The 25,101-nt window shown below is 33.7% G+C and overlaps 3 protein-coding genes across 5 annotated transcripts; 1 reads left to right on the forward strand and 2 right to left on the reverse strand.

Annotated features, from left to right (window-relative positions):
- Positions 1 to 503: 503 nt before the first annotated feature.
- Positions 504 to 2,166, forward strand: LOC120273558 (DNA gyrase subunit A, chloroplastic/mitochondrial-like). Its single transcript, XM_039280195.1, has 5 exons — positions 504 to 638; positions 811 to 931; positions 1,059 to 1,113; positions 1,197 to 1,296; positions 1,770 to 2,166. The coding sequence occupies exons 1-5, from the start codon at positions 541 to 543 to the stop codon at positions 1,870 to 1,872; spliced, it is 477 nt and encodes a 158-aa protein (XP_039136129.1). The 5' UTR covers positions 504 to 540; the 3' UTR covers positions 1,873 to 2,166.
- A 558-nt stretch (positions 2,167 to 2,724) lies between these two features.
- LOC120273557 (ADP-ribosylation factor 2-like) lies at positions 2,725 to 8,282 on the reverse strand. 2 transcript variants are annotated; one of them, XM_039280194.1, is made up of 8 exons: positions 8,123 to 8,261; positions 7,940 to 7,996; positions 7,680 to 7,837; positions 6,870 to 6,940; positions 6,032 to 6,151; positions 4,766 to 4,884; positions 3,572 to 3,653; positions 2,725 to 2,978 (listed from the first exon to the last, which is right to left on the reverse strand). In XM_039280194.1, exons 3-8 carry the CDS (start codon positions 7,825 to 7,827, stop codon positions 2,973 to 2,975), a joined length of 546 nt encoding a protein of 181 aa, XP_039136128.1. In that variant the 5' UTR covers positions 7,828 to 7,837; positions 7,940 to 7,996; positions 8,123 to 8,261; the 3' UTR covers positions 2,725 to 2,972. The 2 variants fall into 2 exon arrangements, with proteins under 2 accessions (XP_039136128.1, XP_039136127.1); XM_039280193.1 differs by lacking the exon at positions 7,940 to 7,996 and having other exon boundaries at positions 8,123 to 8,282.
- A 9,022-nt stretch (positions 8,283 to 17,304) lies between these two features.
- LOC120273908 (protein DETOXIFICATION 21-like) lies at positions 17,305 to 24,109 on the reverse strand. Of its 2 annotated transcripts, XM_039280651.1 has the most exons (9): positions 23,764 to 24,109; positions 21,325 to 21,369; positions 20,467 to 21,008; positions 19,653 to 19,739; positions 19,491 to 19,547; positions 18,931 to 19,169; positions 18,298 to 18,416; positions 18,036 to 18,122; positions 17,305 to 17,753 (listed from the first exon to the last, which is right to left on the reverse strand). In XM_039280651.1, exons 1-9 carry the CDS (start codon positions 24,022 to 24,024, stop codon positions 17,670 to 17,672), a joined length of 1,521 nt encoding a protein of 506 aa, XP_039136585.1. In that variant the 5' UTR covers positions 24,025 to 24,109; the 3' UTR covers positions 17,305 to 17,669. The 2 variants fall into 2 exon arrangements, with proteins under 2 accessions (XP_039136585.1, XP_039136586.1); XM_039280652.1 differs by lacking the exon at positions 21,325 to 21,369 and having other exon boundaries at positions 23,764 to 24,107.
- Between the last annotated feature and the right edge of the window lie 992 nt (positions 24,110 to 25,101).

A 25,101-nucleotide genomic window follows, 5' to 3' on the forward strand; every position in this document is an offset into this window, starting at 1 on the left:
GCTAGTATTCCAAAAATAGGTTTCTACATTAAATATGAAAATCATATGCCTTCTGCCAACAAATTTCTCAGCCATTTAATATATATTCAATTTCAATAAAATCTCTTTAGGATTATATATTGAATAGGGTTGTCCCTCATCTAGTAGATGAACAAGGGATTGCTTACTGGTGTCTTTTCCAGATGAAGAGATCAATTATGAGAGATAAAAATGCCTGCCATGGAGTCATTCTGAGCTGTTCCATGATCAAAAGAGATCCTTTATAATTCAAATCTTTTACAATAAACCTAGGAATATTAGGAAATATAAAACACTTTTGTGTAAAGTTCATTTGGTATTCTGCCTAGAGAATTTCGTTGTATGTATATATTTTGCAAGCTGATTATTGTCCAATGATTATCCTCTACTAAACTCTGATGTTCCATAGAAAGTACATCTTATATCTGGTATTCACCTTGTTAATCGTACATGCCATGCCATTATCATGATTCATAACTACAGCTCCGTGCATACGGAAGGAACACAAGGGGTGTGGTTTCTATGCGACTGAAGGAAGGTGACAAGATGGCATCAATGGACATAGTACCAGCAGCGATGTTTAAAGACTTGCAAAATTCATCAGGCAATTCTGAGATCCAGTAAGTCTAATTGTGTCAGTAAAAGCAATGACAATCATTTACATTGAGTGCTGTGCAGGCATGAGTGAAAATGATGAGGAAGTGGTAGCACAATTTGTTTGGGCTATGCACTCATCCTCTCACATTATGGTATTCAATGGTTTGTAACTACTAGATTCTTAATCTATTGTAGGGGCAGAGATCTCAGACCACCATGGTTGCTCTTCATTTCTGAAAGTGGTCATGGGAAGCGTGTGCCTCTGAGTAACTTTAGACAATCAAGATTTAATAGAGTGGGTCTGAGAGGTTACAAGGTGATTTTTTGAAAACATTTATTTAAATTTATACCTTAATTTATGTTAGCATCTCAGTTTACATGACAAAAGAATTTGATGTTTTTCTCAACAACCCAATCTTACAAAGCAAGCCTTTTGATTTTAGCTCCCAGAAGATTATCGTCTTGCTGCAGTATTTGTTGTTGGGTTTTCTCTGGCAGGTAGCTTCTTCTGCTTTTTCCCCCTTCATTAAAAAATGGTGTACATGTTTCAATATCATTTGCATGCAAACTCATCCCTGCAGAGGATGGTGAAAGTGACGAACATGTTGTCCTAGTCAGCCAAAGTGGGACTGTCAACAGAATCAAGATTCAAGATGTATCTATACAGTCAAGATTTGCAAGGTAGATGTCTTCCATGTCACATATTTTTATGTTCTGATTTTATGCTAATCTTGTGCCCTCATGAATCCCTTCACTGTTAAGTATCCTGTGGTCTTGTCAACCAGTTGATTTCTACTATTTCCATATCATTAACACGGTAGCCTAGTGTTCTTCAAGTTCAATTACACCAAAGTTTGCTGATTCTCATCATGTTATTTGCTATTGGACTTACTTTGTATCAGGCTGAAAATGAACTAGTGCAACATAATGTGATTAGTGTCCTTGCCTGTTTGCCATGTTCATTATTTGCAGATAACTGTAGAAGAATGAATTATTATCATGAAAGCCAATGTCTTTTAAGTTCTAGCATGACAAAAACTAGACAATTTTAGAAGGTCATGCATGGTCCTGACAAATTTACTATAAAAATAATTAACAAAATTCTGGGGTTTCAATTAATATGACACTTAACTATTGGCAATATGTTATTTCAGGGGTGTTATCTTAATGCGATTGGAGCATGCAGGGAAAATCCAATCTGCTTCTTTAATTTCTGCCGCCACTGATGATGTCATTAATGATGATATTGACGTCTGATAATTTAAACTAGTATCTGCTGGCTAGTGGCTACACTCCAGAAAATTTCAAATCAATTACCCCCTTTCTTTGTTTTCCTCCAAAATTGGAAGGCGGCAAAGTTGATTTTCAAGCCTTTTTTTTTTGGGTGGGGATTAGGAAGACTCTCTCTTAACTTGGTAGTGTTAGTCAATATTTCCATTCCCGTGTACTACTACTCTATGAAAGTGTTATGAAAATTATAGCCTTGCCTACAACTACAACAGGTGAAGAGGATGAGATAAAGCAGGTGAAGTAAATTTCCTCAAGTGCTCATTCTATAAATCCAAGATATATGATATGATAGATAATAGGCTTGGACAGGCATCAGATGTTTGGCTGCCGAATTCAGAGTTAAGTATTTTATAAAGTCATGGTTTTGATTTTGCAGTCTTGTTGCATGATCATCTGTAACTTTATGTTCTCTTGTCCGAGCAGTGTAAGACCATGCGGGGTTATAAAAGACAAATTCAACTGAACCATTACAAATCATATTCACAAGAATAAACATATAAACAAGTTGAAATGGTGAATATTTTTTTCCCAAAGTACTTTCAAAGATATGTTTTTTCTGCTTCTGTTAAACTAGAGTTATATATATATTACATTTGATCTATCCTTTCAACTCTAAAGTCGCCAATGTTATTTACTGGGTTTGAATCACTCTAAGAATTTAATTTGACATATCCCTCCTTAACACCAAAGTTGCCAACGTTAATGCGTTATTCAAATAAAAGATAAAACAACGCTTTCCAATAAAAATTTCCTCACTTAGAAACATCACTTAGGGTAAGACACTGAAAATAATAAAATTTACTAATATTGCAAGCTTAATTAAGATAATAATCACAAATTGAAAACATATAACACTTCAACCAAAAAAAAAAGTACTCCATGTACCACCAACAACATATTAAGAAACAAAAATACTAGACATCAACCAGAAACACAGTTGCACCAACGACTACAACAAGAAAAAAAAAAGTAGAATCATTGCAGCAACCCAATGACTTGGATCACAACACAAGTTGAGTTATATATCCCATTTCCAACACACTTGACCACACACTCTGGCAAGCATCTCAACCCTGTCGCATCAGCACAATTAAAAATCATTAGCTCAGAATGCTGTTGGAGAAACACCAAATTGCATGCAAATTACTAAAGCACATACCCCTCATAAAAAAGTACAATTTTTGAGATAATTTACACACCATAAAAATCATATTTGCTTATATACTATGGAAAAATTTGTTTGCATGGCCCTTTCTTTCAAAAATGGTTAACTTATAGACCTAGAAAATGTTTTTATTTGTACATATACTAGAAAAATAAAAATTGATCCTCAATATCTTTTCTACAAAGGAGTATTATTTCCACAAATACCATTTCTACAAATGGTCTAGCACTTAAAAACATTATTGGAAGGGCATGCCAAAAAAAAAAGCCTATTATTTATGATTTAAAATCAACAAGGAGTTTCTTAGTCACTTTGATTTTCTCTTTCCATTAGCAGGAACATTGAGAGGGTAAAATTAATTAAGCATTTTTATAAATTTTTTAGTTGTCTTTTGGCCAAGGGATATATATAAACAAACAATAATGATTTGTAAGAATTTAAGCAAATGCCCATTTTTGCAGAAAAACACTTCAAGAAACAAATTGGGGTTATATTTGTTACCTTGTTTGCAATGTTGCTAGAGAGCCAGTCCAACCCCTCGTATAAACCCTCGCCAGACGTAGCACAAGTGCTCTGGATGTACCTATTTTAAGGCAACGCCATTATCTTAAGACTTAAAAATATATTTGAATAATCTGTTTAAAAAGGAAATAGGATCAAGCTGATGGATTACACAATCTTATCTTAAGTTTGATAAATGACACCACCAATTGTTAGTTTAGAGTTAGTTACAATACACCACCAGGCACCTCATCCAGATAAATGAATGATGAAGCATCAGAAACATCAAGCATGACAGGGGGGCATGAAAGACAAAGCATCTTGAAAACTCGAGGGAATTCAATAAAAGAGCACACTGTCCCTTGATCAGAGTATTTGTAGGTTCACTTTCAATGGGCACCTTAACATCATTGGCAAGGTAGAGCGAGAAAATTGCTAATAACATTCTTTGTCCTTAAACTTCAATGAATACATGAGAATATCTACTCAGTGGACATTTTAACGTACAGTTCTGAAGACTAAATTGAACTGGCAAATGCCAACAAGAAAGAAAGAAACTATTGTGATTCGCAAGTCATTATCTGTTGTTCCCAAACATAACCAAAATTGCAAGCGTCAAATTGGTTTCATGGCCAAAGGAAACTTGTTTCTTCAATCCTTCCAATTACATGAATAAATTATTAAATCAGATGCTAGATATAGCTCGACAACGTGAACACACATCTTCCCTTTCCATTAGCTTGTCTATCTACACTTTAACCTCAAACAACTAATATTATATATATATATATATTGACAGCAAAGTCGATAACAAAACTAGCAAGACATGCTTCAAATGCAAAGAAATTAAGTCTTATAATAGTAAAATCAGATCAGATTAGGCATTAAACAGTTCATATGGGTAATTGTAAGGGTCCATCTTTTAATAAACCAGGCAAACCTAACACATAGGGAGCTTGATTAAGGGCAGGTAAAATCAAACAAAATGGTGCAGGGCTTGTTTATAGAAGCATTTAATTGGCAACAAAGCCAAACAGCAAATTAAATAAGGAGACATCAAAATGTGATTTATTTTTAAGGAACTCTTATTGTTATTCTTTGGAAATAAATCAACAAACCTGTACTGCAATTACCATAGATCAGTTACTAGCAAAAGTAACATAAATATCAAGAATTGCAAATAAAAAAAAGTACCAGTGACGCTGACGCAGGGAATGCAGACCAAGTTTATCAGTGATTTCAGCAGCATTCATTGCATTGGGCAGATCTTGCTTGTTTGCAAACACAAGCAAAACAGCATCACGTAACTCATCCTACCAAGATTCCAAAAGATGCCATCAAAATTCCAAATAGAAATATATTAAAGAGGAAAAACATTGGTGTCCAAGGATGTTTCTAAAGCATGAAGATATGGTAAAATAAACAGCAGTGTGCATGTTATTCACCACGAGAAGGAAACTTTAAATAAATTTCAAAAAGATGTATAAGTTAATTTACACATCACAATTATACACTAATATTAAACTTTATAAAGCCAAGTAGCATCTAATGTGAACTCTAAAAAGCAACCTTCTAGCCTAAGCACCAAGTATTATACTGCAGATAATGGTTATTATATAGATTAAAAACCCCATCTAGATCCATAAAATGAGCATTATATTATGTGATAAGAGTGGATCATTGACTATTAAATCCTGATTGAAAGAATACTTCATTTAATAATAGAAAAGAAGCACCATATTACACAATGTAACCATAGTTTTTCTTCCTGAATGAATAAAAATCATCATTGTTTTTGCATAGGACCACATAATATTTAAGCAATTCCACAGAATGCTCATTTAATTATACTTCTATTAACAGAGAAATTTTATTTATACAGTCACATTAAAAAAAAGATGAAATAAACATGTCCAGTTATCGGCATCAATTAACTAACACATGCACACACGGACGCACACAAATTTTTCCATTGATTGTATAGGAGCAAAAAACATTTTAGTAAACAAGTAATAGTGTGCAAATAAATACATAAACACTGAATTGTTTTTAGAGAGCTTAGGACAGAGGATTTAAATCACCTTAAAACTCAAATTAAAATTAAATAAAGTTTTTAAAATCATGAAAATCACTATTCAAAGGATTGGAAAAGAAACAATTTATAAAAATAAAAAAATGGACTTTTAAAAAATAAGAAAAAGATAAGGTAATTAAAAAAATAGAGATTGAGATTGAAAATTAAGATGGAGAGTGAAATGAAAAGGAGGTGAATGCAATCAGAATTTTTTTCTAAATAAAAAAAAGTTTAAGTTGGATCATGTAATTCAGATAGCATAGTAAAAATATATGAGTACATAATTTTTGTGCCTAGACATTTATCCAGGTAACACTGGTAGTCTTTCTTGAAAATTGGCATGAGTGCAAATTCAAGAATTTGGTCTAGGAGAAAGACAAATATACCTCATTTAACATCCGGTGCAACTCATCCCTTGCTTCAACAACACGATCCCTGTCATTGCTGTCCACCACAAAGATAAGACCCTGGGTGTTCTGGAAGTAGTGCCTCCACAAAGGTCTAATCTGTTTTTCACCGATTTACTTCGTTAGCATTTACACTAGTAGTTTAAGTTGTAATAACATCTTAATTTTAGAAAATGATTGTTAAAAAACTTCCAGAATTGTAATGCTCATCATATTATATTCGGTTCAATAGATCATGAAAATAAGACAGAATACAAGAGAAAAAAGGAGTTAACAACCAATCAAAAAAATCAGAAATTAAAAACACAAAAGAATTAATTTATCTTTTTTTCATATTTAACCCCTTCCTACTTATGTTACTTTCCAGTGCATGGTTAAAAAAATCATGGTACGGAACCTTTTTGTTTATCCTATTTATTTTATTGTTTTTCTTTTATGATGTGAGAAATGGTTATATTCAAAATTGGGCAGTATCAATAAAGCACATTTATTTTTACCCTTATAAAATAAGGATTCAAGTCCAACAAGTTACTCTGTTTAATCTAGAACATAACATAAAAATATTTCTCAACTTAAAAAGAGAATTAAGTTGTGATAAATATCTGAATTCTTACTAATTTTTAGTAACAAGAATTGCAGAGGACTGAAAATCCTCATGACACCAATTCAAATATGATTCTTGACATGCAAATAATATCCCCTATAGCTATTCATACAAATTAATCGAGAACTGAAATGTAAGGATACCATAAAACTGTCAATAGATATAAATTCAAACTAATATAATAACTGTAAATGACTAAGATCAATATATTACCTTATCTTGGCCACCGACATCCCAAACGGTGAAGCTAATGTTCTTGTACTCCACCGTCTCAACATTGAATCCTGCATCATCACCAAGAACATCTTCACTAAAAGCCCAATAGAGAAGACTTCATAGCTATTGCAACAATAACCTCATGTTGACCAACAAATGATGTCATTCTACCATAATAAAATACAAGTTGCTACTCAACATGATCTACCGCAAGTCTTACAGCCATAATTGTCTCAAACTCTATTACCTCAGAAAAGCACCATGAAGGCTAGAAATAAGAATCTGGTGATAAAGATGGCTCAGGATCTAATTATGTGGTTGGTTTTCATCATAACAACAGTCCTGCATCACGTGTTTTGCTTAAGCTCATTATTGAAATTTGAGAGGCACTAGCTTTCAACAGATCACTTCTTCACTTGAAGCTCAATGCTATGGATTATAATTTAGCCAAAGTATTTCTATGGTAAGTGTACTGTTAGACTGTTTTCACATGGCATGGGATGACAAAAGCCACAGATCTCTAATGATACAAGAAAGTGCCAGAGTTAATACAGCTCCAGCTAAAGCAAATCATTGTAATTTCTGCTATCTAAAATAAGAATGATCACATGAAACTCACATCATATGGAACACAACTCAAAATTAAATTGCAGATGAACAAATGTATACGATATTTCAACTATCCAGGCTGTGAGGGTTAATCTTTTTCGCTAATTTTCAGATGATAAGGAGAAGAAATCAGTAAGATCCACAAAATTCAAGATTTCTCAGTAAGAATAGATATAGAGAGATAAAGAGAGGGCTCACCGATAGTGGGGATGGTAGTGACGATCTCTCCAAGCTTGAGCTTATAGAGGATGGTGGTCTTACCAGCAGCATCGAGACCAACCATGAGGATCCTCATCTCCTTCTTGGCAAACAACCGACTGAAGAGCTTCGTGAAAGTGAGCCCCATCCCTACAATCCTGCAAACACGAAGCCACAACCAAAACAAACCCTAAGAGCTACAAAACAACAAAACCAACCCAGATCTACATCAGAGATCAAGAAATCAAGCCAGATCTGACCTCAAACCCTAGAAAACCTAAAAAACATCAACACAAATCCAAGATCCATGAACCAAACTGATCAAGAAACAGAGATGAGCCTCAGATCCAAACCGATCACCAGATCCAACACATCAAAATCAAGATCAGAACCGAGAGAAATCCAGATCTAGATCAACATCAAGAGAGACATGAAGGGCTTACCGAGAGATGGATGGATTCAAGACGGTGAAGGACGCTGTGGTTCTCGGATCTCTCTACGGCTCAGGCTTTGAAGAGGAACGGAACTCGGAGACGAGAAAGACGATGAGAAAATGGGTTGATAATGGAAGCAATGGGCGGTGGTTTATATATATATAGAGACAGCGAGGAGAGAGAGAGAGAGAGAGAGATCCTGCGTTGAGTTTAAGCGAGCTGGGGCACGTGCGAGGACGCGTTGAGATGCCCGTGATTTAAAAAAAAATTTAAATAATCTTCTAAAAAAAAAATAAAATAAAGAAAATGTTCTTTGAAAAAAGTATATATTCGTGAATGTGAATACGGAGGAAAGGTTTTTGGGTAACATCCAAAATAAATAAATAAATAAGAAAACCCTTGGATTTTACCGGAAAATTCGAAAATACCCCTGGTTTTCTGATAAATCGCCTCACTATGTTAAGAAGGAAAATTAAAAAAAAAAAACCTTTTTGTTTCATGTATTTGCAAAATAGGGATTTTTTTTTTTGGGGATATGTGATTTTTTTTAATTAAAAAAAGAAAAACTATTAATTGTGTTAATTTTTTTTAATTAGCAAAGGCAAGATCTTCATTTTATTTTAAAGCTAGTATATATCTAGGTAGTCAGAACTGGGCCGGACTTTTGAACTGGAGGAGGCCAAGGTTCAAGGGTCAAGAGGTCTAACCGCGGTCGAACCAGATTTAATAAATAAAAATATAAAATAAAATACATTAAATATTATATTAATTTTTAAATCAAATACACAACCAATATTAATTTTTAAATACAACCTATCAAACAAAAGTTACAAAACAAGTCTTGATTCCAATCATTCCACATTCAAAACACAACATTTAACAACATTTAATTAAACAAAATCCATATAAAAGTATAAGACACTAAATAAAATTAATCTCATCAAGTTTTTCTCAAACACTAAAATCTAATCCATAAAATTAAATCCATAGCTCATAATTCTCAACAAAAGATACATTTAGATAATACTATCTGATAAGCATGGTAAGAAAAATTAAAAATCGATAGTTTACATACACAAAAAGCTTTTTCACATTGAAATGAAATCACATATGGTCAGCGGCCATGGCCCATTGGCTTTTTTAATTCATCTGTTGAAACCCGGGATGAACCGGTCCGGCTCATCCGGCTCACTGCTGAACCTGGCCGGTTCATCCAGCTCAATGCGGTTTTTCCTCCTGCTCGTTTTATAGATCGAACGGACTGGCCTATTGCCCGGGTCCGGTTCTGACTACCTAGGTATATATAGATAAATGTATATTTTTTCTATTAATTCCTCCAAAATTTTTACTAGAAAATTAAAAAAATAAAATTCCATTATCAAATGAAATTATATTTGAGATTATGTTTTTTTATATCACGCGTGTTAGATTTTTAATTGAATTAATAATTTTATAAGAGTTAACACCATTAATGATTTCTCCTTTAATTAAGTAAAATTCATGTATCTTCAAATCTTAAAACTTTGTTAATAGTTTATAAATCCGTGAAACCAAGTATTACTTATGTTATTTTAAATATTATTATTTGTGATATCTCTTGGTACAAGTCAATATTATTCAATAGGATTACACATATGGAAAGTTATTTTACAATTTGCTCCTTAAACCGGTTTTTGTTAATCATTATACATGATGCCATGTATTTTGCAGTCACATATATATATCATTTTTATGTGGCAGTACAAGCTGTACAATATGAAAAGTAATTTTACAAATTTCTCTTTGGACTTGTCTTACAAACAAAATACATAATGCATATATTTTATGATATTTTTAATTCTATATATTTTTTTTTTTTGGTTGTAATACAAGACAACATTATTTAACGGAATTACGCTATATTCTTGTCCATATTTGTTTCGTTGAGACTTGTGCATACTACTATTTTTTAACTGTTTTGATAAAAAAAAAAATATTATTTAACCAAATTACACATATGGAAAGTAATTTACAATTTGCTCCTTGAACTGCATGGTGTTGCAAGTCATAATACGCAATGCATGCAACATACATTAGTAGGCCAGCATACATAATTTTGGGAGAAAAAAATACATTCAAGTATGCCCACATGTAGAGTTGATTAGGTGGGTGATGAAGCTCTTCATGAACCTAATTTAGCCCTTCCAAACAATGCAAATATCATTGCTTTAATTATGTGATCTGCCTTCTACTTGGAGATTGGTATTGCACCAAACAATTTGATATATGTCATGTGGCAATGAAATTAATTTGAACCAATGATTTATTATTCCATGGTGACTTGACATACACCCAAATTTTTCGTGCAATGCACCAACTTTTTAGAACCTGAGCAAAACGCTAAAAAACACAGCAAAACTACAACAAAAACTAGAAGTGAAGATCACTAGCCACCGCCACCTCCTCTAACTGGTTCGGGAGAGGCAGCCCTCTGTGAAACAGAGAAACACTCGGATTCCTCAACATGAATTTCGCGAGTTTGTCAGCAATCAAATTCAGCTATCTGGGGATAACCTCCAACCTGACGAAATTGCATTCCCTAAGGTACCCCCGGATCGTCTTGATCGTCATGTTGAATCTCCAGTTCATGTACTTATTGTCACGCCCCGAACCTAATCGACACGTGACAACCGCCACGACGACAAGAAGTGGGTCCCACAACGGCCCCACCTTCAGGTCGCCGTAAGACTCAATATAAACATATTATTACAATTACATAGTTAGATGACAAAATAATAATAAGCTCACAATAGGGTTCCTTGATACTAGGGACCCTAAACACAAGTAGCATCAACAACAGTACAAACCAAGGTTTCAGATACAACCAAAAAATCCAAATACATGAACAACATATAAAGGTCAAGTCTAGTGGATCCATAAATTTTACATGCATACTATAACAAACCTAAACAAGAAAAACAGATAAATCACTCTCCTGCTGCACAGCACAACTCTGTCTAACGTCGCAGTCTAAAAAGATAGAAGAAGGGGGAATAGTGAGTAACAGATGTTACCCAGTGAGTGGTGTCAGCATAGATGTAACAGAGTGATAAAGTATTTCAAATAGTAATTCCACATGAATAATAACATATAAAATCAATTCGAAGTATTCAACAGGTTAACAAGTAACACAAGTTTCATCAATAGTAAAAGCCAATAGCATTTAAAAAAAACCAATGAACATAGCTCCAAAATACAAGCTGGTCTAAAACAATTCCCATGTTAATCGTGGTCGCGACTAGCTATGGGACCACCAAGGAGTTTTAAAACTTTTTTAAAAAAAAAAATTTAAAAGGTTGCCTTTTCTTGGTGTTGGTCACTGAGATCCCCGTGTGGTGACCCCGGGTTTCTCACATAAAAGAACCCCCTGTCAATGGCTCCGCGCACCTCTTAACCAGGGTAAACCAGAGTTAACCACGCCGCCTCCTATCAGGCCGGACCGTGAAACCCCACACTGCAGTGTCGGACTAAAGTCCGCCGTCACCATCAAAACTGAATGCCACAATATAATTCTTTCCAATTTCCAATTCAAAGAATCCATCATACAATGTTTAAACCAGAAAATGTACATCAAACCATGTTCCATTTGCATATAAATACGGAAATATACATCAAACCATATTCCATTTGCATATAAATACGGGAATGCAAGTAAACATGTTTCTTTCAAAATAAATAGGTATAAACATTCTAGGTTTAACCATTTCAAGTAAATTCGTACTCAAAATATATATCAAGGAAACCAATTTATCATCAAATTTATGTGATAAAACACATGAAGAAATACTTTAGTACTCTTATTAAATCTATGCAATTATAAATTTAACCACTCACAGAACCAGTCGTCTCATCCTGAGACGCGCTCACTGTTCAGCGAGTTCCTTCCCCTTAGAGGATGCTTCGCCACCTAAATACAAGCAGAGAATCCAAATTCCAATGAACATAAGAATGATGGCAAAAAGAAAATGCATGAAAATATAATTATACATGTCTAATACGAAACTTTAGGGTTTTATGGCAAGACAACGTCATTTTGGATCCAAACGACATCAGAATGGAGTAAACCTAGTTCTAATGAGTTCAGGGCAAGGAGAGCTTCAATGTAGACCAAAGAAATACCAGAAAAGACTCAAAATTTTTGGTGCTACAGTAACTTCGATTTGAGTAAACCTTATACTATGGTTTTCTCCCAATTTACAACACTAAATCAAAAAATTTCTTCAACAACATTCTCATACATGAATCATAAATCATTGGCTTCAATTTGAGCCTATAAATCACCAAATCCATGGAGAATTCAAAGTTTTTATACATTTCTAAAAACAAGGAAATACGGGAGAAATACAAAATAAAAACATTGGATCTAAGACTTACCAGATTCAGGAATGAGGGAGGAAGGAGTTTGGTATTTGAGTTCGCCGGAAATTCTCGCCGCAAAAAATTTCTTTTAAGGTTAGGGTCGGTCGAACAAGAAACAAGGAGAAAGAAATGAAGAAGGAGAAGAAGCCAGGTTGTTTCTTTCATTCATTTTTTTTTTAATATATATAGGAAATGACCTAATTGCCCTCTTAATAGAAAAATCATAGAAAATGAATCCAAATGACGGAATTGCTCCCGATTTTTCACATAAAAGCTACTATGCAAACATGCAAAATGCCACTACTGCTAAATGACCATTTTACCCTTAATGCAAGCATAAAAATCTAAATAGGCCCGAGGTCTAAATCAGGACAGGGTACAACACTCTACCCTCCTTAAACAAATTTTGTCCTCAAAATTTCAGCTTACCCAACTCACTGAATAAATGAGGATATTTCTTTCTCATGAACCGTTCAGGTTCCCAAGTTAACTCCTCAATCTGATCACTTTTCCAAAGAACTTTTACAACTGGCACCACCTTTCCCCGAAGCACTTTTTCTAGCCGATCAAGGATACGAACAGGCCACACTTCAAAAGTCAAATCTTCTCGAAGTTCTACTAGAGGTGTTTCAAGTGCATGCGACGGATCTGGTACATACTTCTTCAACAACGAAACATGGAAAACATTATGGATCTTCTCTAACTCTGGTGGTAACTGTAATCTATAAGCCACTGGTCCAATTCTTTCAAGTATCAAGAATGGCCCAATATAGCGAGGATTTAATTTTCCCCTACTACGGAACCGAATTACTCTCTTCCAAGGTGATATCTTCAGGAAAACTCTGTCACCAACTTGGAACTCTAAATCTCTTCTCCTGTTATCAGCATAGCTCTTTTGCCGGTCTTGGGCTGCTTTTAACCTGCTTGAATTACCTTCACTTTTTCTGTGGTTACCTCAATTAGTTCCACACTTTGCAACTTTTTTTCACCAATTTCATTCTAACAGAGGGGTGTTCGACACTTACGCCCATAAAAAGCTTCATAAGAAGCCATACCAATACTTGCATGGAAGCTATTATTATAAGCAAACTCCACTAGAGGTAAGTGTTTGTCCCAACTTCCTTGGAAATCAAGAACACAAGCCCTCATCATATCCTCAAGTTTCTGGATCGTACGCTCTGATTGGCTGTCTGTCTGAGGATGGTATGCAGTACTGAATCTCAAAGTTGTCCTGAGAGCCTGATGAAACTTAGGCCAAAACTGAGATGTAAATCTTGGGTCACGATCAGACACAATTGAAACAGGTACTCCGTGGAGTTTAACAATTTCGCTTATAAATAGCTTCGCTAACCTCTCTAAAGAGTATTTGGTATGAATGGCCAGAAAATGGGCTGATTTTGTCAAACGATCCACAATAACCCACACACCATCATGCCCCTGAAGAGTACGCGGTAGCCCAACCATGAAATCTATAGTAATATGCTCCCACTTCCACTCTGGAATAAGCAAAGGTTGTAATAGTCCCATTGGTTGTTGATGTTCTGCTTTTACTTGCTGACAAACTAAGCATCTTGCTACAAATTCTGCGATTTCACGCTTCATTCCAGACTACCAATAATTTTCCCTGATCGTACGATACATCTTAGTGTTGCCTGGGTGTATAGCATAGGCTGAGGAGATAGAACTGGCCAAAAAAGCTTTAATAATGCTTTGATTCCAAACCCACAGATTGGGATTATCCCTATCCACCTTCCCCATACTCATGTGATTCCAGTGTAAGTGCAATGCACCAACTTGACTTAATATTTTTTATGAGTGTAAGTGAAATTTATAAGACTTCAAAAGAAATTCATAAAAGATGACAACCATTGGTTAACCTAATGATAGTCACCCATAGTAGTGGACAAAGGTGTAAGGTAAAAATTTTACACAGGACTATTGTTTAAGTACAATTCTGGGTTCAGTATTGTTTTGTCTGACAGAGAAAATTATTAGCTCAGTTTAGTTTTTGTAAATTTTTTTTTGTGTACATGTGTCAGGACTTTTATTACTCCATATAACGTTTGACCATGTTAACAAATTCATAGGTGGTTAATAAGCCATCATAACTAATGCACTATTATACCGGTCTATTTGTTTAACAACCACTTAATAGGACGGTTGTTTTTATTAAAAAAATTAATAAGAGAGAAAAATGAGGTATCTATTTGTCCTGATCTGTTCTACAAATAATCCAAATGAGATCAAAAGTCTGAATAGCAGTGCCAATCAACATCCTTATCCAGATTCCTTAAAATTTATAAATCAAAAGTAAGATTATAATCAATCTGCAACCAAAAAAAAAAAACTATTCTTGTGTTTTACTGAATTAAAAATCGTCAGACAAGAAAGAATAAAAACGAGAGTTAATTGTTAATTGCTGGTTGATAGATCTACAAACATGGGAATATCAAAACCAAAGATCAACAGAAAATTGAGATTATTACCTTAACTTGATAACCTATCAAATAACCAAGCGCAACTCCAAGAGGAAACCTATCTAATAAGGTAATAAGAAGCCACATTCACATAAGCAACTACACTTTGCTAGCCAGCTCCAATAGCAACACTTTATATCATGCACCACAACTAAAAAAAAAGTATATAAACAATAAGAGATGTTGATTATTTAAAGTATAATACCCGAATTGGTCACTCTACTTTTCTCTCTCTTTCTTTTTGCTCCCTCTACTCAGAAATGCTCCCAAGTAGTCCCTCTACTGCTGAAAATGGTTCTACTTAGGGGCGTTCATCTCAGGGAAAGTGGGAGAAGTGAGGGGAAGTGGTCTGATTTCCCCTATTTCTGGTGTTCATTTGTGCTGAAGTGGATTTTGAATTAAACCCACTTTAGTATTTTTTTTACTGAAGTGGGGGAAGTGAGTTAATCTATAAAAACTAACTTCTTTTCACTTCTAAAGTCTTTTTTGAACTTATAGAACTTCATCCAACCACCTAAATCCTTCGGTTCTATTCTCACTTCCTGACAAATGAACACAAAAGTTCTGGAAGTGATATCACTTCCCCCACTTTAGGGAAGTGGCACTTCTCTCACTTTCTAACTTTCCCTCACTTACAGTGAAATGAACGTCCCCTTAGTCCCTTATACTCTAAAATAAGCCAATTATTGGCTGTATTTTTTAAGAGTAGAGGGACTAGATGGGAAGGGATTAAGAGTAGAGGGACTAAATTAGGTCATTTTCAAGAGTAAAGGGATTAGTGGGGCGCATTTATGAATAGAGAGACCAAAAAAGAAGAGAAAGAAAAGTAGAGGGACTAATTCGGGTATTATACCATTATTTAACTTAAGAAAATTCAAAACAAAACTCTCAAGATGTCATCAGATTTATTAAGGGCGTTTTTGGTTGGTTATATAACTAGAGTTGCATGTAACTTCACTGAATTTGTAATTTGCAGAGAGTATTTTGTTTGTTGTAAGGAAAATAGAGCTCATTTGCAATTTGGGTTGTATATCGAGTTACATGAGCTTGAGTTGTAGTCACTATAAGATCATATGTTTGATAAAAAAATGCATGAGAGAAGTATCAGACAAAACCCAAACACACTCAAAATTATAAAAGATGAAAATCTGAAATTCGTTGAAGCACTTCAAACTTGAAATATAAAGGATATATGATAAACAAAACAACCCAAAATTGCAATTTTCTTTACTTCTGGTTCCAAGCTCTTGTTGCACAATTTAGACCTACAGACTTAATTTGCTCTCAGTAACATTTCTCAATAGTAACTGATATAATGAGAAGTAAGTTGGTGGTACTGTAGTAGCTATTGCCATTGACTAAGTATATAAAATATCAGACAATTAGCATAGAATGATAGTTCTTCTTTGCGCATGTTGTTAGTCATGCTGCAACTATTGGTTATGATTAATCCTATGAGTGCTGAACTTGTTGGTCTCGTAAGTGTACTTGTCTTGTGTCACAACTGTTGGAACGCAGCAGTTAACCTGGTCCATAGTCCTACATTACCTATGAGAGCCAATCTCCTTAGTCTTATATATCCTATGCCAATCCTTCCCTCTAACTCGAGTTATGGAAAAGTTAGTGATGGGTCCCTCAGATAATATAAGTATCGAGCTCACGCTTTTGATCACCAGTAACTCAGGATCTTCGGTCCCACATCCGCCGGGGCCCTGTGGGGAGTGTTGGAACACAGTAGTTAATCTGGTCCATAGTCCCACATCGCCTGTGAGAGCCAATCTCTCTAACTTTATATATCCTAAGCTAATTCTTCCCTATAACTCGAGTTATGGAGAAGTTAGAGTAGTGGATCCCTATATTAACAGCAACATGAGTATTTTATAGTAGTTGTGTTAATGCGATGGTTCTGATAAATCATAAATAATGTCAAGGGGAGATTGTTATTTATCTATTAAATAATATCTCTCTAAGGTAATAAATTTTGCAATATCCCAGTATTATTAATTTTTGTTATATGTATATGCATGAAAGATTCTTGGTCAAAATCAAAAAAATATAAATATAAATACAAATAAATAGACAGTTAAAAGAAAAGCTCTGAGTTTTACCCCAAAAAAAAACAAAAAAAATCCTAAAATAACCAGAATTTTCTTCTAAATTGCTGCAGTATATAAACAAGTCAAATATATACATGAGATTTCGAAATGTTAATTTATGTTATTTATATTATTACTTATGATATTTTTTATCCCATATATATATATATATCATCTTTATAGTGTAGTATAAGCCAATATCATCCAATTAGATTACACATACTAACATTATTTTACAATTTGCTTCTTGAACTGGTCTTGCAAATCATAATACATAATGCATGCATTAGCATGGCCACCATACATAATTTGGGGCAAAAAATTACATTTAACTATACGTACAATAGAGATACAGAGTAGGTTTACTGAAAGTTGAAGCTCTCTCATGAATCTCATTGAGCTCGCTTATCTGATCTGGCTTTTATCTTGGAGATACTTTTACCTCCACACAAAAGTATTGCGCGAAACCATTGAATATGTATTACATGACAACTAAATTAATTCGAAGCATTGATTTATGGCACATATCCAACAATTTTAGCGCAATACACTGAGTGTGTAAACTAGAATTTCTGCTTTAATTGATCACACATCTTCTTCTTTAACAATATTAGATTCTTTGGATGATGGCAAGAGCCATTTGTTAACTCGTGTTTGAGCTAACATTACCTGCAAATCCATGGCAAATGACAACTCAAAAAATAAATTTTACAAGCTGAGGAACATGATGCACATACATACTCTAAAAAAATTGCGTATCTTTTATGGAATTAGGATACTCATCATGGTATAAGAAGTGAAAATATTTCTCAAAGATAAATGGATACATAATTAACTAATATGGTTGTCTCCAAATTCCAATCAAGTCAACCTAACATTTGGATAATTGGATTGTAAATAGAAATTTATAGTACTTCAAAATAAAATTCAGATAGGAGCAACATGAGGTACCTGTTTGTCCCAATCTGTTCTCCAAGTAATCCAAATGAGAACAAAAGTCTGAATGGCAGTGCCAATCAACATCCCAATCCAGATCCCCTAAAATTATAAATCGGACGATTATAATCAGTCTGTAAAAAATCTATTGATGTGTTATATTAAATCGAAAATCATCAAATAGAAAAGAATAAAAACAACATTTAATTGCTAGTTGATAGGTCTAGAGATATGGGAATGTCAAAATTAAAGATCAACAGAAACTTGAAATATTTACCTTAACTCGATAACCTATCAAGTAACCAAGCACAACTCCAAGGGGAATCCCACAAAGGTAATAAGAAGCCACATTAACATAAGCAACCACACTTTGCCAGCCAGCTCCAACAGCCACCCCTTATCATCCAAAAAATAGTAAATAAAGAGTATAGAAACAAGAAGAATTGTTGATAATCGAACTCAAGAAAAACAAAAACAAAACTCTCAAGATGTCATCATATTTACTAAGGGCTTTTTTAGTTGGACATAAATAGAGTTGCATGTAACTTCAGTGTATTTGTAACTTGATCAACATAATAGAGTTCGTTTGCAATTTGAGTTGTATATTGAGTTGCAGTAACTACAAGATTATAGGGTTGATATCAATGCATGAAAAGTATTAGACTAAACCCAAAAACACACCAAATCATAAAAGATGAGAATCTGAAATTCATTGGTATACTTGGAACTTAAAAACAGTCACGCAATTAGCAATGGAGGCCTCACTCTTTAAAAAGAGAACATGAAAATTAGTGTTGCCAATGTAATCCCAAATGATATTAATAACGTTCAACCTTACATGTAATAAATGCTAAGTCACAAATATCCTCATATTATTAAATTTATAATACTACCATAACAAGAAGCTTACCAGAAAGTACTGGTTGGATGCTGTTAAGCAGAATGGAGAAAGCAAGCAAGGGAGAAAGATCAGCAACTGCTGCAGCTACTTCTGGACTCTCCGTGAAGAAATATGCTATATTGCCTCTGAAGACAAGGAACATTACAAAGAGTATTGCCCCGATGAGCAGTGAGGTGATCACAACAACAACAATCGAAAATTTTGCTCTCTTTGCACTTCCTGCTCCAAGCTCATTTGCCACCCTCACACTGAAAATCCAAATAAAGGGCACATGATAAGCATAACAACCCAAAATTGCAATTTTCTTCTCTTCTGGTTCGAAGCTCTTCTGGCACAATTTAGAACTTCAGAGTTTGCTTTCGGCAACAAATCTCAATAAAAACAGATACAATGAGAAGTAAGTTGGTAGCTATTACCAAGTATAACATCAGATAATTAGCCTAGAATGATAATTAGCAGATGAAACATCAATGCACTCTATTTTTCAATTAACCAAACAGTCATGCAATAAAGAAAACAAAATTACTTTATACTATAACAGAAAAAAATAATAAATCTATGAACAATACCCTGAAGCCGACAAGAAACCAAGAGATATCATCAACTCCCACCCATTGATATTGAGGCTGCTCACGATCAAAAAAAGAAAAAAGAAGAAAAGAAATCAACATAATAATAAAGATTAGAAACAGCCAGAATAAAACTTCAATGCTTAAAGAGTATCATCTTACCAGATAGACAGTGCGTCAATGGCTACCTCAGCATCTTTCATATGTCCTGTTAGTAGTATCAGAATGGTGTTGTACCAAAGTTCCAAACTGTTGAAAACAATAGAAGTCCTCATCAAATATTCAAATTACATAATATCACTTAAATTGATATTTTCTTTCATACCCCTGCAAAGCCAAGATGCTCACATTGCACTAATTAGACTACAACCAGTTGACAAACAATGATATTATGCAGGGATAATGATGAAATTGTTATCTTAAACATGTCTACAACTTTTGCATATCCCTTTATAAAGCCTTCAATATTGCCAGTGCACACACACCAGAAATTTCTAACTAAGATATTGTGTAGTGATTGAAAGAAAACATGCCTAAAATCATCAGCTTAGATATATATAAGGTTTCCACATATATTTCCTTGTAGAAAAACCTTATAACCACAAATAAAAGTTATCTAAAACAATCACTTCTGCTGTTCTTCACAAGTAACCCTGAAACAGTATATTTGAAAAATAAACTATTAATAAAAAAAGAACCTCCATTGTCAAACCAATCTCACCATCATTAATATGTGTGCTTAAGTAACCCTACAATCCATAACAAAAAAAAAAAACTTAATTTCTAAGTTTCAGAAAAAAATTTAAAAAAATATATACAAAACTAGTGATCCTATTTTGACAGAGAAGAAATTCTGACAACAAAATCACTTCAACTTGGGTACTGTATAAAAAACCTCAAATTAGAACTATGAGCCAAAAAACACACACACACATACACAGAATAGAAGAAGAGCATAGATGTTAAGGGGAGTTACCAGATCATAGCACCGGAAGACAATGAGAGCCTAACAACAGGCCACAACGAGCGGAAGGCACTCAATGAAAAGCCGGTCCAAGTTTCAGGGCATCCGCCGCACGCCACATACACAAACAAGCCTATGTTCGGGATCCAGATTGCCACAATGAGTGTGCTCATGGCCCCCGGAAGCCCAAACGAGAGCTTGGACACAAGGAACCAAGAAAGCAAGATATGGACAGCAAGCGAGATGGCAGCGTAGTAGGCGATGATGATGTTCTTGCTCTGGGCCTGCAGGTACATTTGGAAGGTGAAGTAGAAAACGTAGGAGAAGATGATGGGGATGAACCAGAGAGAGATGGTGCCGGCCATGGATGCAATGGAGTTTTCTTGGCCGAGGAGGCGAAGGATGGGAGCGGTGAAGATGAAGAGAGGGAGGAGAACAACGGCGCAAGCCAAGAGGACGACCCATGATCTTTGGAGGTAGATGCCGAGCATGTGCCTTTGTCCGGCGCCGAAGGCTTGCCCGCAGAGCGTCTCCAGTGCGCTCGCCATGCCCAGCTGCAGCCAGCCATGGATTCAAGAACAAGAAGTGAGTGCAGGTAAGTGAGAAATAAAATTTACAAAATAAATAAATGGTGATTTTTTTTAAAATCTGTTATTCGTTGATGATTCACTAACTAAATTATTATTATTATTATTATTATTATTATTTAAAAAAATAAAAATAATTCTTATTAAATATTAATATTAATACATATTTATAATTAATTTGAAAATTGAATTTTACATTTAAAGTACCGACAATGAAATTTTAATCAATTCTGTACAAGAAATTTTCATCCAAAATAATTTAACAAAAAACTCAATGATTCACCTTTTTATCCCTGGACAAATTAAATGTCACCACCATGGTCCATCTCTGAACAGTTTTCTTCAAATAAATACAACAGTCATTTTCAACCATCATTTTCACATATAATTATATAAACAATTGAAAACTTTAGACTGTTACTTGCCGTGTTTGTAATTTTTTCTTTAAACAATCATAAATAAAAAAATAAAAAAAAAAAACAATTGGTGGTCCAACAGGGTTCAGTCAAATTACATAATTCTAACAAATGGCATGAACAAGATCAAATTTGCAAGCTAAACCTTCTAAAATCCACTCTTTTGTCTTTCTCTGTCTGTTTCTCTCTCTATGTTACTAGGTCAGAAAACATGATCTATCATTGGATGCATCTGTACATGCTCCAAACAAACCAAAGCCACAACTTAACGAATCAAATCAATCTACGAAACAATGAGAGTGACCGCAAATAATGGAGTGGATTTTTACTTTTATGACCTCTGTCCCTAGCGGGTCAACAATAACATCTCAAAGTAGGACAAAATCAGACAAATATTTCTAATGTTTTCTCATGTGAAAATTTAAAAACAAGAAGAAAAGTACTCTTGCCTTTTCTATCAGCAATGACCTTAGCCATGACGTACCATCAGCTATAGAGACTCATCAGACCCTAAAAGTCATGGCTGGAATCTAGACACCTCTACTTAACATTTGTGGCCAGTCTATTGTATAAAGCTGCATGATAGGACAGACCAAATACCAAGGCATGTGGAAATATTGGTGGTTGCGTTTGACAAGGAGATCATCGTCTTCTTGAGGTTATATATATATATATACACAAAAATATGTCACGGTACACACAGTGATAATTAATGAGGATTGATTTTGATTTGGTTTGATATATATATTGAGAAAAAAAGAGAGATAAAAAAAATCTTGTTGATGAACAATTAAAACAATTGAAAACGTATGTCCTTGTATATTGTTCTGTGTTAAATTTTTTAGTTAATCTGTAATTTTAATAAAAATAAAATTTAAAGACTGTGATTAAGTATTAATTATTATTGGATGGTTAAAATTAAAATACATATTGAACGGTTAAAATCAAATACACCTTACAATGTACTACTGTGATAGTGATGAGCACAATGATTAAATATAAATCTAACAGTGGTTAATCAATGTTTATAGATTTTAAATTCTATGAAAGTTTGTGGATGACAAGCTCTCACATATATATATATATATAAAAAGCCAAAAACTAAAATTTGATAATAAGATATATAACTCCATTAAATCTAAAATAATCAACGAATACAATAAATTTGGATTCATATGTATATATTATCTTAAAACACGATTCAATGTATTTATCTCTACTACTATATTTAAAAAACAAAAACTAATCATAGCGGGTCATAATTTTCCCACTGACTTAATATTTCAGTTACGTGAAACACTGGACAACAAATTTGAACATTTAAAAAAGTACTACTATAAGTTTTAAAAAAGAAATTTCCAAGTTTCCAAGTTTCCACTATGTTCAGGACAATTATGCTATATATATATATATATATATTGTCTCTATGTTTAGTGTTTAAAATATGCAAAACAAAAATCTTAGTTATACTGATAAAAAAGGACAATGTCCCTCAAACGTCTCAATCTAGTATTGATCGCTAAGAAATAGCTGTAATGATAATAAAATAATAATTCACTTATATGATTTGTTTATAGCTATTGATTTATTAAAAGAATAAAAAAAAAAAAGGGAAAAAAGGACATTGTTCTACGTCTCTATTGCTCCCATGTCCCGGTGAAAATCTAACTTTGCGATCTGATTTCATGTCATGATGATCAGACGGACTTAATTAGAGGTAGCATATACCAACTTCACTTCACTTCAATTCTTTGAATTATTCCAAATGTAAGATTGGAATTTGCTATTCTTTTCTTTTCCAAAACTTTATAATACTCCAACGTCAATCAAAATTTTCTCATGTTTTACTAACAACTTGTTCTACACATAACCATGTGTTCGAGTGGACCCAATATTTATATGTGTGCTCTCACTTGTTCCATCGACACTTGTGTGTGTGCTTTCATCTTTTTTAAGAGCTAGACCACTAAGAAAAATGAAAGAGAGAGATAGAGAGAAGAGGAAACAGTTTAATCCGTTCTCTGAATACAAACCCTAATCATTCCTAGATTTGAACGGCATGTGATGATGATGATGATGATCGGAGATGAAATAGTTAAATCGGTTCTCTAAATGCAAACCCTAGCTAGTCGTTCCTAGATTTGAACGGTATGCGATGATGATGATGATGATGATGATCGGAGATGAAATAGTTTAATCGGTTCTCTAAATGCAAACCCTAGCAAGTCGTTCCTAGATTTGAACGGTATATGATGATGATGATGATGATGATCGGAGAGAAAGAGAGAGAGAGAGAGAAAGAGTACCAGGATGCCATTGGCGAAGCGGAGGAGGACGGTGGAGGTGAGAGCGAAGGCGGCGAGCTCGATCGAGCCGATGTGGCCGATGAAGGCTTGGGTGATGACGCTGACTCCGAAAATGGAGAATCGGGCGAAGATCGCCGGACCGGCGACTACCCAGAGCTTCTTGTTCTCCTCCTTCACTCTCCTCCATATCCCCTTCTCTTCTTCTCCTTCTTCTTCGCCATTGCGAATCTCCAGAAGCTTCTCCTTTATCTCACTCCCCATCTCTCTCTCTCTCTCTCTCTCTCTGGAGAGCTCTCTGTATTGGAAATGGAGAAGTGAATCATGAGGTGGGCATAGATGGACTTATATATAGAGACTTGTGGGGGTTTTTTTTAAAAAGAAATTTAATATATTATTGTATTTTTAAGAATTTGTTTTGCTGAAATTAAATAATTAATATTTCTGACAATAAAATTTTATTATAAAGACAACAAATGTAGATTGTACTAGAATCAATTATTTGAGTGAAATGCATGATGAATAAACTCTATGTGGTACTCTGTCTTTCATGCTCCCTTCCGTTGACTGTCATATTTAGAATTTTTTTTTATTATTTGTTATTTTTAGAAGTTTTATAAATATTAATTAATTTTTTTATTTTATTTATTTTTATTTTTAAAAAATTGTATATTAATGAAAGTAAATAACTCTCATAAAAATAAAAGTATCTTAAAGTGTTTTTTTAATTTTAGAAATTTTAATTATAATATTAATATTTGTACAGCCTATGACAATTACAATGAAACGGAAGGAATATTTTTTTATAAAAATTTCTAATTTTTTTTTATTTGTTACTATAAAAAATCAATAGAACATTAATTATTTTTTGCTGTATTTATTTTATATCACTATTTTCGTAGATTATGATAAAAGAATTAAATGCAACTATCTTTCAAAATACCTGTTATAACTAAGCCAATAATGACTAACTAAAAATAAAAATAAGATGCCCTTTTATTTTTTCAATTTTTTTTATTTTTGATTGAAATTATATATCTTTGAATTTTTTTTTAAAACAAATTATTGGTGGAAATAACTATTTAAATTTTAAGATTGATTTTTCACATTTTTAAAATTATAATAGGAGGGAGTTATTTTTTATAACTTTTTATCAAAAATATATATCTTTAGTTTTTTTTATTTATTTAAAAAATAAATTGGTGGAATAAATGTTCAAATTTTCATATTTTAAAATTTATGGGATGAGGGAATGTTTGTCTGGAAAATAAGTATAAAATAATTTTTGTTACTCCCTCTATTCTTTTTTTATCTCTCACAAGTCTATGTTCCTTTTTCATC

The sequence above is a fragment of the Dioscorea cayenensis genome, chromosome 12, assembly GCF_009730915.1.
Source record: "Dioscorea cayenensis subsp. rotundata cultivar TDr96_F1 chromosome 12, TDr96_F1_v2_PseudoChromosome.rev07_lg8_w22 25.fasta, whole genome shotgun sequence".
Classification (NCBI taxonomy): domain Eukaryota; kingdom Viridiplantae; phylum Streptophyta; class Magnoliopsida; order Dioscoreales; family Dioscoreaceae; genus Dioscorea; species Dioscorea cayenensis.

Coding starts and splice junctions, on each gene's coding strand:
- LOC120273558 (XM_039280195.1), top strand. CDS start 541: ATGCGACTGAAGGAAGGTGACAAGATGGCATCAATGGACATAGTACCA. Junction 639..810: donor TCAGGCAATTCTGAGATCCA/GTAAGTCTAATT, acceptor AATCTATTGTAG/GGGCAGAGATCTCAGACCAC. Junction 932..1,058: donor TGGGTCTGAGAGGTTACAAG/GTGATTTTTTGA, acceptor TTTTGATTTTAG/CTCCCAGAAGATTATCGTCT.
- LOC120273557 (XM_039280193.1), bottom strand. CDS start 7,827: ATGGGGCTCACTTTCACGAAGCTCTTCAGTCGGTTGTTTGCCAAGAAG. Junction 4,885..6,031: donor TGCACCGGATGTTAAATGAG/GTATATTTGTCT, acceptor GAATCTTGGTAG/GATGAGTTACGTGATGCTGT. Junction 3,654..4,765: donor TCCCTGCGTCAGCGTCACTG/GTACTTTTTTTT, acceptor GCCTTAAAATAG/GTACATCCAGAGCACTTGTG.
- LOC120273908 (XM_039280651.1), bottom strand. CDS start 24,024: ATGGGGAGTGAGATAAAGGAGAAGCTTCTGGAGATTCGCAATGGCGAA. Junction 18,417..18,930: donor CATCCAACCAGTACTTTCTG/GTAAGCTTCTTG, acceptor TTGGATGATAAG/GGGTGGCTGTTGGAGCTGGC. Junction 18,123..18,297: donor TGATAGGTTATCGAGTTAAG/GTAAATATTTCA, acceptor TTATAATTTTAG/GGGATCTGGATTGGGATGTT.